The 14,622-nt window shown below is 35.6% G+C and overlaps 1 protein-coding gene across 1 annotated transcript in view; it reads left to right on the forward strand.

Annotated features, from left to right (window-relative positions):
- Positions 1 to 14,622, forward strand: part of LOC108741596 (cell wall protein PRY3-like) — a 51,130-nt gene that overhangs the window by 14,826 nt on the left and 21,682 nt on the right. Inside the window, exon 4 of the mRNA XM_025979488.1 lies at positions 12,770 to 12,919. Coding sequence (XP_025835273.1) covers positions 12,770 to 12,919 — 150 coding nt within the window. The remainder of the gene's footprint in view (positions 1 to 12,769; positions 12,920 to 14,622) is intronic.

The following is a 14,622-nucleotide window of genomic DNA, read 5'->3' on the forward strand; positions in this document are numbered from 1 at the left end:
AGGAGATCGGGCTGAAACTATAGCTACAAGCTATCCAAGGATGGTACTATAGAATGTCACCTCAAGGTAGGCCTAGTGGCGTCATCTCTTGGTTAGGCCGGAAACTTATCAATCCACCCTCGTACATATACATAATATGTATGCTTAAACGAACCGGTTTCATATGTACCGAGATCTCTTTATTAGATAAGAAGGTTTAATTAAATTTTCTAAACATGTTCAACATTTAAGTTTATTGATATATGTATATTTCAATTAACTTTGTTATCTCACGTATTCATTTTAAATTGTTTATAGGTAAGTCTTTGCTTTTGTTGAAATGCAAAATATCTTAAACACAAAGGTGGTACTCCAAAAATAGGTTGCCCACCCTTCATAATCAGAAGGTCGTCAGTCTTAAGACTGGTTGGACACGCACCTCCACACTTTCCTATCCTGAGCTAACAATCGCATTTCCCCAAAACTAGAACACCACACATCCTTAACTATTTCTGCTTCTAATATGTCCTCTGACTAGATCTTTGTGCCTGAGAAGGTGTCCTACTAACATATCTTGGCTATTTCTTATTGACTTCCATAGAGTCGTCGGTTGTCCTATTGTTTCTTCTAATACTTCTTCATTTCAAACCTTCGCAAAAAAAAATTTTTTGGGTGTTTCATTCCCACCAGCCAGTAATGCTGGTGGGCGGGCAGTCCTTCCGGATGTTAGGGCGGAAGGCCCTCTTCAGCCTTCTTTCAGGAATCGTGGGAATGAGTGAGTGGTGGTTCGGGTGAGAAAGATGAGATGGACGAAATGAAGACAGAAGAGAACGAAAGATTATCTGTGGAATATTACTGCCCCAATATTTGCCTAAGTGATCCAAGGAAACCACAGAAAAACTTGGACCAAAGCCAAGGACCCGATCGAATCGGCGTCCTCCCGAATGCTAAGCAATGGTCTAAACCTCTAGGCCATGCCGCTCGACTAACCTCCTCTATCTACATCATTCGCATTTTATAACACTACATTTCGAATGCGACTCGACCCTGCTAAAACTACGCCGGAAGGTAGGGCGGAAGGCCCTCTTCAGCCTGCTTTCAGGAATCGTGGGAATGGGTGGGTGGTAGTTCGGGTGAGAAAGATGAGACGGACGAAATGAAGACAGAAGAGAGTGAAAGATTATCTGTGGAATAGTACTGCCCCAGCATTTGCCTAAGTGATCCAAGGAAACCACAGAAAAACTTGGACCAAGGCAGACGGACCCGGAATCGAACCGGCGTCCTCCCGAATGCTAAGCAATGATCTAGACCTCTAAGCCATGCCGCTCGACCCTGCGCTATCCACTTCTTTATATCCCTACTACTCCTTCCGCCCTGACTTATCTGACTTCCTAGATACCTTAAATCAGCCACTTCTTCTAATCTTTCATCTCCTATCTTTATTTTCGTTCTTTCCTCACCTTTTCTTCCTTTGCATACTAGTATTTTTGTTTCACTTTTATTTATTTTCGTACAATAGTGTTTTGTCAATACCGCTTCCATATTATTTAAAGCTATCTCTAACTCCTCCTTGCTAGATGCTGATACTGCTATATCTCCAAATCTAAGCATAGTAATCTTTTGCTCCTGTATATCCATCCCTACAGTTGTACTTTCTTTAATGATGTTTATTGCATCTTCGATGCATATATTAAAAACTAGCGATGACAGTGTGCATCCCTGTCTAACTCCCTTCCGAATATTTACTTCTCCACATTACCTTTGCCACTTAATTTTCAAAAAATACTTTTCTTTTTCTGACTTGTAGTTTTTTTTTTCGTTGAATGTACAAACACCCAGTATCCTTTCTGGACACCCTGTAATACTATACCATTGTTATCAAAAGGTCATCAGCCCGCAAACCTGGTTGGACACCTACTTTCACACCTTTTCCTGTTCTGAACTAATCATCGCATATCCTAAACACTCGATCATCTGACATCTCTATTTACGTATTCCAACCTAAGGTTTCTTCTGCCCCTTCTGTTCTGTTTCTAATATGTCCAGTATTACTATCCTACTTCTCGAATAAAATGATTCGAAATGGTCTGTATTCTGTCGAAACTGCCAGACGCGGATCGCGATTTCGATCTTTTTGGATCTCATCGGCGCGTCGCAGACAGCTCTCCGACAGAACGCAGACCAACTTTTACCTGCTGTCTTAACAGTGCGTTTTAGAAAATACTACAAATTCCACAGTAAACGCCATCTGTAGCACGATGCTACATTTTAGGATTACGTATGCTCCAACAAGGTCCACTTGTGTAGATATCTACTTGCTGAATCCCGGATTCGTTTTGTTGGAGCATACGTAATCCTAAAATGTAGCATCGTGCTACAGATGGCGTTTACTGCGCCATTTGTAGTATATCCTATTTCTATTTTTACGTATTGTTTGTTCTTCTACACTTTCCAATACTTCCTCATTTCTAACCGTGCTTCAAACGATTATTTATAAATTTAGGTTCCTAATTCCTAATTATTGTATTGGAAATGTAAATGCCGTATGGTCGCATACTTCATCAGAATATAAAAGGCATTGGACAAAACGATAGAGAGCTGTTTAAAACGAAAATATAGGTTTTATTTCCCTTTTATCTCAACCAGCAAGCAGATCGAAGTGCAAGTGCAATATTCATAATCATACGGTACATTACCGCAAGTGCCACTCGTAGAATCGTCAATTACCAACCTATCCATCTCTATCTTCTTTCATTTACATTTTCTTTCTAATGTTGTTTTTATTCTCTTTGAAATTTTCGACTAGACGACCGACGTCGAACAGCGCGATGTTTTATCGATAACATTATGCCGCCTTCTTTGACGTTAATGTCCTTTTTTTATTACCATCAAAGAATGAAAATTACATATACGAGGGCTGTTCAAAAAGTATCGCAAGTATGGAATTATCGCGGGTTACGTACATTCGATTTTCAATTTTTTGTGGCGTTAAGTAGGTACAGGTCGAACGAAGGAAGCTGACGAGCGGTCGCGTAGGTACTTACCCATTTATGACCTATTTGGGTAAGTCACTTGGAAACGATACACAAATAAGCTTTCAGTAGGCGTAAATTATAGTATTAATACAGATAGGACAGTAGCGTACTAGAAAATAATGTAGAAACATAACTTACCAAAAAGAAAAAATAAACCTATTGCTTTTGTTTTAAAGTTAGTTTTCACATTCACTGTCATCTTGGGAATCTCTATCACTGTCACCAACATTAACAATTAGTTATTCTGTTTGTATGTCTATTACTTGCTCACTGATCCCTATTTTTAAATATTTAATCTACGCCCTTGATATGAATACTGAAGAAAGAGGGCTGCAATCGTTATACCTAAAACTGCCTATTTTTGCCACCGAGCATCCACGCCATTTTAAAATTTCCGCCAGCTTCCAGCGTCAGGCCTGTACTCATATCTCTGTTATATGTTCACTTAATTTTTGACCGCTGCTTTGCTTGCACCTGTTTTGGCTGGTCTTCGATTTTTGCCTATTCCAAAAAAAATGGATCAACAAATCAAATTTTGTGTGAAAAACAAAATTAAGTGCGCGGACGCATTCCGAATGTTATAAATTGTGAAGCTACCTTGGCCCGAAGCAACGTTTATCGGTGGTACAAAATGTTCTTAGATGGTCGAGAAGATGTGAACGGCGAGGGGCGTGCCGGACACCCGAGCACGTCATAAACAGACGAAAACGTTGATGAAGTGAAGAAAATGGTATAGGCCAATCGTCGAATCACCGTTAAAGAAGTTGCTGAGGACTTAAACATATCGATTGGCTTCTGCCGTTCGATTTTTACCAATAATTTAGGCATGAGACGAGATTCGTAACAAAACTGCTCAATTTCGACCAAAAACATCGCATTAACATTGTCCCAAATTTCCTACAGAGAGTCATAACTGGTGACGAATCATTGGTTTATGGTTATGACGTGGAAACCAAAGCTCAATCCAATGGAAGTTGCTGCACGAGCCAAGACTGAAAACACGCCAAGTTAGGTCAAATGTGAAGGTTTTGCTTGCAGTTTTCTTCGATTGCAGGAGGGTGGTGCATCATGAATTTTTGCCAAAGGGTAGAACGGTCAATAAGGAATATTACCTGCAAGTTATGCGCAATTTGGGCGAAGTAATCCTCCAGAAACGCTCGGATTTGTGGAAGAACAAAAATTAGCTATTGCAACATGACAACGCCCCTGATCACACATCGTTGTTTGTGCGCGAGTATTTGGCCAAAAAAAACACACTAATAATGCCGCAGCCACAGTATTCCCTAGATCTGCGCCCCCCTGTGACTTTTTCTTGTTCCCGAAACTGAAGAGGCCCGCAAAAGGACGACGCTATGCTACGATTAAGGAGATAAGACGACATTGAAGAAGCAGGTGAACAAGATCACAAAAAAATATTTTTTGAATTGCTTCGAGGATTGAAAAAAACGTTGGCACAAGTGTATAATATCCGTGGGAATTACTTTTAGCGGGGCAAAATAGATATTTACGAATAAATAAATAATTTTTGATAAAACACAGTTCGCGATACTATTTGAACAGAGCTGGTATATGTACACATACCGTTTGCGAAAATATTTAACTGGCTAGAACGTGCAGTTTAGGCGAATTGTACTCACTCCTCTAGTTTGTCAGAGCAAGTTAGTAGCTTCTGATACTCATTTCTTACTATAACAATAACAATAATGCAGTTGATGTATTGGAAAACACTTGCAGAAAGTATTACAACAAAGGTAATTCAATGCATTAGTGAATAAACGTTTCCAATTACAGAGAATAACTTTGAATTAATGAGAAAAAACTGTTGCTGCGGTCACTCCCTCGCCGGGAATCGAACTCGAACCCCTGGTTTTATGCACCAGTACTCTACCACTAAGCTACGCAGAAGTAATAGCAGCAATCACGACGGTATAAAAATACGAGTATATGTTGCAGAATCCTGGAAGCATTGTTTAATCATTATTAGTAATGCGACTGGTGGGTGCTGTCGCCTCCTCGAAGCTTAGTGGTAGAGTACTAGTGTGTCCGGGTTCGATTCCCGGCGAGAGAGCAGTAACAATTTTTCCTTATTAATTTGAGATTATCTGTAATGGGGAAAGTTAATTCAAAAAATTAATTTCCTAATGCATCGAATTAAATTCTTTTTAAAATCATAATTTAAATTTAAGGTAATGGCCTATTTCAGGCAACAGAACAGAACATTATTAGCTGAGGGTCAAAATCAGCCAAAATATTTGTATTACGACATTTTGAGTGAGAAGTATTTTTATTTTAAACAGTTTTTTAGGTGAATAATAAAAGATAAATTATATATACAAAATAGAAAACAACGATCAAGATGCTCATTGAAGGACACGCCCCGTTTACCATACGTCATAACCTATATTCCCTGCATTTGATATACATATATGTGTAATACAATTTCCACATGGTCGGTTAAACATTTTCCCTACGTGTACACATATGTTGAAAGACTTCACCTACTGAAAAGAAACAGAATTCTAAAATTAAAAGCAGGATTCACGATTTTGCTGTCGTCATTTTTGAACTTTGAATTAAATCCACACAAAGCTGTTTACCTTCTTATCATTATCGCGATAATTAATTGAATGAGAGACTTTACACAAAACGACAGGCATGAATAACAGCGACTTCAAGGTTAGGGTCATATTTCACGGCAAAGGGTCGTTGGACCATTTTGCTTTAATCGATTTAACTTTAGGCAAGTACATCAAGGAATCGTGCACAACTGATAATAATGAACGGGAAAACGAAAAGCTATTAAAAAAGAAATTGATAAATCGCTTATTTCATTTTACAGTAAATTAAATACCAGGCAAAAGCATTTAAATTTCTTGGAATAAATCAAAAACCTTTAAGTACGGAAGACGCTAATTAACTGTACAGCTTAATACTAATAATATTAATCTTTAATTAAGAACGGTTCTTCCGAATAAAAAAAACAAAACCGTTTTTGGTAAATATCGAGTGACGTTAAAAGAGTTTACACTGTATTCAAATTTTTAGATAAAGAGAAATATCCAAAATTGAGAGATTTTGGACTTCAAATTGTATCAATGTTTGGAAGTACATACATCTGCGAGCGTGCATACTCCGATATGAAATATATAAAGTCAAAATATAGAAACAGTTTAAAAGGTTTTACTATTGAAGATATAATTAGACTTGCTGGAACAGACATTGATGTAGACATAAAAGATATTGTTGCTAAACAATTACGGTCACAATGTTTTCATTAATAAATTACGAATATTTTACCGTTTTATCTTTAGTATAAATAAAGTATTTTTTTAATTAACATAAACTGACTTTACATTTATAAATCTTCTTGGCCCCGAAATGTTTGAAGAAAAAAATATGGCCCGCGGGCTATGATAAGTTGAACAGCGCTGACCTAGTGGATCATTTCATATTTTACATCTTCTATTTCAAATACATGTCATAACAATCAAATTTCACATCCCTGCTAATAAGCAACCAAAACCAACTACCTCGTCTACTCCAACATCATAACATGGATTATAAAGCTGCAACTTGCAGTGTACAGTAAAGTTTAGTTTCCTTGTTTTAGGATACATTAAGGGTGACCCAAATAAGGGTGAAATAGGTGGTATTATTACCAGCGTTAGCAGCGCAGGATCAAGGATTTTGTCTGATATACGAGGGTGGATTGATAAGTTTCCGGCCTGACCAAGANTTTTCCTTCTAGAACATTCTATCAAAATTACTAACAACCCTATCCTATAAATACTCTAAAATTTCTTATCTCAGGAGAGTTTCTCGTCTACCGCTACTACCACCTTTCGTAAGTGCTTTTATTCTATTGCTATTTGCTACATTGCTTCATTTTTGTTGTCTTTGTTATTGTTATTGTTATTGTTGTATTATCTTGTTCTTTCTGTTCCCTTGTTCTCGTTTGTTGTTTCACTCCTTGTGCTTTTTGTTACTTGTGTTTTCGTTGTTAATTGTTATAAACTGTTATCTGTTATTATTAGTGTTTTTTTTTTGTACTCATATAATTTATCCACCAAAAGACACTAAAGTAGGATGCCTAACATGTAAATTATTTGGGTAAATATCTCGATTAGTATGCTTATCTCTGGTTTCTTTGAAATTTTATTGTTTCGCGTGTTGATTAAGAACAGATATACAGGGTGTAAAACCTAAGGCGGCTTCGTTCATAACTCTGTTGTTATGCATTTTAAAAAGAAAATGTTTTTGTAAAAGTAGTCTGGAATCATATGGTTCATATACAGAAAATATTTTCAGTCATACAGGGTGTTCCATTTCTTCTGGATGCTACGTAACTTAGTTATTTTACGTGGAACGCCTTATATATTTTTACGTTTTTTTAATTTTAGGTCGATTTTATTTATTAACAGTTCCCTATACCAATTTCTAGTATTTGTTAAGATAATCAACTATAAAAGCTTATCAAATCCTTTTTGCTATGAGCAAAATGTGTACGTTATTTAGAGCTGGAAATATCGAAAACTACATTTGATCTTTTACAAGACGAATAACTTTTTCTTTTTAAATTGAATGAGCCAAGCTAAATGATACCGTTCGATGAGAAATTAAAAGACCTTCCTATTGATATAAGGTTTTAGATATAAAATAATAGAATTTTTCTGGAAACTATTAGTGATTAATATTTAAACATTAGGAAGTTGATAAGAAGTAGGACACCTTCTTAGACATAAAGGGCTAGTTAAAGACATATTAAAAGCAGAAACTGGAGTTCTGAGGAGTAGATGTAGACTTAGATTAGATTCATCATAATCATAAGGTCGTCAGTCCTAAGACTGGTTAGACACGCGCCTCCACTCTATCCCATCCTGAGCTAATCTTCGCATTTCCTTAATATAATCTATGTCTACCTCTATTCCTCTTAACTTCCGTTTCTTCCTCTAATATGTCTCTGACTAGACCTTCAGCCTGAGAAGGTGTCCTACCAACCTATCTCGCCTATTTCTTATTGACTTCCATAGAGTTCTCTGTTCTCCTATTCTTTCTAATATCTCTTCATTTCTAACCTTCTTTATCCACGGTATCCTCATAATTCGCCGGTAACACCACATTTCGAACGCTTCCAACCTTTTCTTTTCCGATGCGCCCTCTGTCAATGTTTTGCACCCGTACAGCGTCGTACTCCGAACATACACCTTTAACAACCTTTTTCAAATTTCTAAAGTAACCGTTCGCGAGCATAGATTAGATTATTGTCATAAATAGTTAAGCATGTGGGATGTTATGGTTACCTTAGGACTGACGACCCTATATGATGATGTCGTTGATTGTTTTGGGTATTCAAGGTAGGCATTCTGGAGCAGATCATTCTTAACATGATCAATTTCGGATTTGAAACTATCCTCTACACTGCATAATGTTTTTGGCTGTTTGATTAAATTGTCTTTTAAAAAAACTGCAAATATAACTTGAATTTGTTGTATGAATACTTTTTACTTTTATTAAAAATCACTCTACACCTACATTAAAAACTCTTTAAATAAAATGGAAGCGGTATTAACAAAACAGTACTGTATGAAAATAAATAAAAGTAAAACAAAGATACTGGTATGCAAGGGAAAAGAGCGAATATAAAGATAGCAAACGAAAAATTAGAAGAAGTGGCTGATTTTAGATATCTAGGAAGTCAGATAAGTCATGACGGAAGGAGTAGTAAGCAGTAGGAAATATAAAGTAGAGGATAGCGCCAAGTCGAGACGCCTTCAATAAAAAAAGACACTTTTATGCTCGCGAACGGTTAACTTAGAAATTCGAAAAAGGTTGTTAAAGGTGTATGCTTGGAGCCCGGCGCTATACAGGTGCGAAACATTGACGGCGGAAAAAAAAAGTTAGAAGCGCTCGAAATGTGGTGTTACGGGCGAATAATGAGGATATCGTGGATGGAGAAGGTTAGAAATGAAGAGGTATTAGAAATATAAGGAGAACAGAGGACTCTCTATGGAAGTCAATAAGAAATAGGCGAGATAGGTTGGTAGGACACCTTCTTAGGCAAGAAAGTCTAGTCAGAGACATATAAAGGGCTGAAATGGAAGTTAGAAGGGGTAGATGTAGACCTAGATTAGATTACTGTTCGCAAATAGTTAAGGATATGGGTTGTTCTAGTTTTACGGAAATGCGAAGATTAGCTCAGGTTAGGAAAGAGTGGAGGTGCGTATCCAACCAGTCTTAGGACTGACGATATAATTAAATTAAAAAAAAACACGTACTTATACTTTTCTTCCACAAAAAAATTCAAACAAAAACATAAAAACCAATTTTAACGAATAAACGGTAGGTTAGGTCTGTTATTTGATAATGCATGTAATTTCATTTTCCAAATTTAATATCGTATAGATATATGTAGATGGTACAATAAATTGAAGCAAATTTCGTTATTAGAATTCAATTGTGCTGCAAATGGACTGGTTTAATTTATTGGCAGACGTCTACCGAAACAATCAGTTTTGTAGGCCATGATTTCCGTCTCATTTGTTCTCGGTAATGTGCCGCAATTTATTCCGGTAAGGTAAGCATAGAATTAACCGCTTTTGATTGAGTTCTATTGGAGGATAATTACGTATGTTTATCTTGAAGTGTATGTTGTAGACGGACAGATTTGTCCCACACTTTGAACACATAATTTGCAGTGAATAGCTACGCAATTTTGACCTTCACCTTCACTGAATAATAATATTATCGAACCAAAAAAACGTATTGAATTTTCCTTGCACAAGGTGTTTCAGTATAGAGAATGGGGTACGATGTTAAATATGCTTAAAAATGTAGAGATGAGATACAGAAACAGAAAAGTGGTACATAGTAGTTTGAATAAAGAGAAACAGGCAGTTACAGAGTTCCAGAAGGAACCTAAAGAAGTAAATATTAGGAAGGGAGTCAGACAAGGATGCACACTATCACCGCTACTTTTTAATCTACATATCGAAGAAACAATCATCATCATTAAAGGCAGGACAACTGTAGGGATAGATATACAGGGGCAAAAAATTAGATTCCTTTTTGACTTCAAACTTGTACTTTTAACTTAAAACTTAAAACACTGAACAAACACCATACAAAATAAATAAACGCTAAAACTATGTTAGTATTTTGGAAATGGAATTATTAGGAGGATTGTTAAGAAGGGGTCATTTTTACATTAAAGTGGGAAGCCAATAAGATAATAAAATTTGGAAAATATCAACATACGAAATGTCAGGAAATAGATTTAGGCTCTGAACTGTAATAAAGTTATTTTCACAGAGACAATATTATTATTAACAATATTTTGCAGGCTTAGCGCTTCAAGTTGTCGCTAATAGTTCGTAAACATAAACGGTTGATAATAATACGTTTACAATATTACAGTGCAACGTTCTAACGTTTTAAAACCGATCAAGTTCAGCTAACAGATAAAAGTAATAATTTTTTACGACTTGTTTTATTGTTTCCATAAAATGATTTTGATTATGATGTATGATTTGTTGAGTTTCCGTAAGCTTCTGATATAAAAATGCGGAACCAGATGCAGAAGCGGATGTGAAAAAGAATGCGGAACTTCCGCGGAAGAAGAAGTCTGTTGCAACACTACCGTTTTTATTCTGAATTATGAGTAGGTACGACCCTGATTTAGATCTAAAAAAAATTAGAACCAAACCGGGAAAATCCTTTCAACTTCAAAAGTAACTTCTTCCTTATAGGATTTGAAATGCTGAGAGCCGTAAATCAAGTCGTTTCATATGCTAATGAGAAAACGCAGCACAGCACGCTAGACCATGATTTTCCAGATACCAATCTCATTCCCTCTTTGAATTAAAACGTAACCTTTCCCTTCACAATAATGCATTAAGTTGGCAAAAGGTCAAGAGGATCACTCAACAGAAACCTATTATGGATCTTATAAACTTAATTTGTCGTCAAGTTACTCATAGCTATGCATTATGTATTCCGATGGTGTAAAAGCCTTTAAGTTCTTTTCAGAACTTCTCAAGGTGATAGTTTCCAATTCAAGAAGAAATAGAAAAAAAAATAAAATCCATCTAATATTATTTTACATAAATCGATAAAGAAAATGTTAAATATGGTTTAACTTTGGGAAAAAATATTGTTTCGTGCAAATAGCTTTTTTTTTAACTTTACTACCCTTGATCTTGGGAAATTCTGTATTAACAGTTAACGGGTAACTTAGTAATAAATTAAATTCTTTACAAATATTTTAACTGCGTCAACTGTTTTAAAGATATAAACTTTGAAAATTAATATTCAATTTTATCTAAAATATATATATTTTAAATAGATAGATGCGAGAAATTTAGAACAATTAAATTAACTTCCCATACGTCACAAATCTTAACTAGAATTGTACAGAGAAGGATTGAGAAAAGAGTGTCAGAACTATTAGTGGAAGGCCAATTTGGGTTTAGACGAAATAGTGGAACACAGTAGGACATTTTAGCTTTACGGATAACAATAGAGAAATAGATAGAATAGGGGAAAGAGCGAGTACATATTATTCGTAGATCTAGGAAAAGCTTTTGACAATGTTAAATGGGACAAGATGTCTACTTAAAAATGTAATATACAAGAGCGATATATATAGTTCCTATAAAGAGCAACAGGCAATTATAGAACTTGAGCAGCAACAGAGAAAAGTAAATAAGTAAAAAGGGAATAAGAGGGATGAGATAGGTTGGTAGCACACCTTCTCAGATGTGAAGGGCTAGTCAGAGACATATTTGAAGCAGAAACAAGAGCTCAAAGGAGTAGAGATAGACATTAGATTACCATTCACAAATACTTAAGGATGTGAGTTATCCTAGTTTTAGCTCAGGATATAAAGAGTGGAGATGAGTGTCCAGTTAGTCAGGGGACATGTTATAGTTGGTAGGTCGTCTTCGGAGAGAATCCAATACTACCCACTCAAACACGGACGGATGAGTATCTCAAAAATTTCCTTTGTACTCCAAAAACAAAAAAGGTCATCAAGTCATTAGAAAATTCGTAGTAAATAAGTTTTATAACTGTCTATTATGTTTTGGCATTTCGGCAGTCTGCAGCACCCATACACCAACCACCCTTTGCATATCCTATACTAATATTGTAAAGAGCTGTAGTATGTAGGTTTAGATGTAGGAGATCCAGTTTCAAAAGTTTCATCACCAACATTTATAATGGATCTTCAGAACTGATACAGGCTGTACATTTTCCGTTACAATAAAAGCGCTTTTCGTGGAGACCAATTTTACAAAGAAAGTCAACAAAAAAAGCGGTCAATCCAATATATTTCTTACGAAACCTGCCTTATTTGTAAGATTCTCTCTATGAAAAGTTATTAAATTTAAAAACGGCCCGTAAAAACGTCCAAAACGACATATAGATACCTGTATCTTACAGTTAATTCAAAAATTGATAAAATATTACTCATACAGTCAAACTGAACTCCAAGCGGGCGAAACCGTGGGGGTAGCTAGTAAATAATAAAGACTAGAAGTTTTTACTAGAGTCCAGGACAGGAGTTCTACATTTTAAAATAAATGTTTTCAATAAAATCGTTGATTGTGTAGGTAAAGGCATAATGCAAAGTTTTTGGGTTACCGTGACCATCAGAAGGTTTTAAAAGTGTCATAAATAAGAACGTCGAGGTATACGCCACACATTATTTTTAATTTTCTGACACTGTCACGTAATTTATGTGTTCTGCTTCGTTACAGATCCTCGTAAATCGTCCAGTAAGCATGGTGCTAGATCTCGCGGAAATCAAGACGGCTTGGCAAGACAGTGACTTTATAACCGACTGCTTATGTTGGCACAATGTTTATAGACAAAGGCATTCGGCGCCACCGTTGACCATGTCGTCCGAGGTAAGCAAATTTTTCACAATTCTGTACATTTGGTAATTTTTGGTAGAGCTGTCCACTTATGCTGCGATATCGAAAGACATTTCGGTAATTGTCCAGAATTGGGGCTCCAGACTAAAATCGCTTCAAAATTTTTTTCATCGATTTTCGGTCATTTTACATAATAGAATTTGATATTAGAAAATGGGGGACAGTTCATGAATAAAAAAAAATTTTTGAATGATAATTTTTCAAAATTGCTCCAATTCTGGATAATTACCTGCATTGGTGGCGTTTTTGTTTGGTTAGGTAGATTTATGAAAAATTGGAGTTTATTTAATGCCCCTGTCCGCCGGAGATAGGCTGATAAGTTAGAGTATTTTATTCACAGAAAGCATTAGTTTTATACATCTCCTAGTACATTACAGTAAAAGCTCTTTATTTGCGGGGTATGCGTTCCATAAATATGTCGCGAATACAGAAACCCTGGATATGGAATGGTAATTAGTGTGGAATCACAAGGGATACGTTCTAATGTTCCAAAATAAAACCAATATATATCAGAATAAAATCAATTTATTGAGAAATTCGCAATTAAAATTAATAGTTATAATCAGTTTTAGGCAAAAGTTTAAAAAATTTAGTGATTTTTTGGTTTGAATTTGAATTAGTCCATTCGGTTACATCTTTTATAAAAGCTGCCTCGGCACGTGCATACTCAAAAGATGCCGATACATTAAGGGGATTCAGTAGTACATGTGCCGTAGAGTAAAAACATGCTTATCGGTTCTAGATATTATGAGTTTAATGTTTGTAACAGAGGTTTAAAATTTTGTAGTAAGATGGATAAAGCTTTATTCGAAAGCTTGTCGAAGGCCATTTTTGAATTTTTTAATTTCTATTGAAAATACGTGTCCTACAAGAAGCATCAAGTTTAACCACTCGTAAAAGCTATTAATGACCATATTATTGAAAACCAAAANATTTTGTAGTAAGATGGATAAAGCTTTATTCGAAAGCTTGTCGAAGGCCATTTTTGAATTTTTTAATTTCTATTGAAAATACGTGTCCTACAAGAAGCATCAAGTTTAACCACTCGTAAAAGCTATTAATGACCATATTATTGAAAACCAAAAACGTACCGAGTTAGTGTGAACCTTTGTCATATAAAAAATTAGATATTTATCTCGTAACGTTAAATCACAATGTTTAGAATAGAAACCCATGTTTTCGTAAAAATTTACACTAAGCATGAGCGGTCTATTGCGGTCAATCCCCTTAATAAATGACACCGAGTCCTTTTCTGTTTACCAATTGCATCCGCGAGTAATGAAATTTTTAGCCGTGAATACAGGAAGTGGGTTGCAATTTTTTCACTCGCGAATAATGAAAACGCGAATAAGGAAATCGTGAATAAGGAACTTTTACTGCATTGGAATTTCATACTATTTTTGAGGGTTCTGATTATGATTTGAGGCGGGAGAGACACAACTTTTTATTACAGCATACACCATAGGGTATATGGCATATGCATATTTATTTCTTCTTTTAATATTAATAACAGTATTTTATATAGTTACAATCATGAGATAAGGAGATTAACTTATAACTTTTAACATCACCCCCCCTCTTCCGCCCCTGATCACAGCACCCATCTCTTCCAGCGCCTACAGTTTAGAACTGTGATTTAAATTTTGAAAAATTATCATTCAAAAAAATTTTTTTTA

Source organism: Agrilus planipennis, unplaced genomic scaffold, assembly GCF_000699045.2.
Source record: "Agrilus planipennis isolate EAB-ADULT unplaced genomic scaffold, Apla_2.0 scaffold320, whole genome shotgun sequence".
Taxonomy (NCBI): domain Eukaryota; kingdom Metazoa; phylum Arthropoda; class Insecta; order Coleoptera; family Buprestidae; genus Agrilus; species Agrilus planipennis.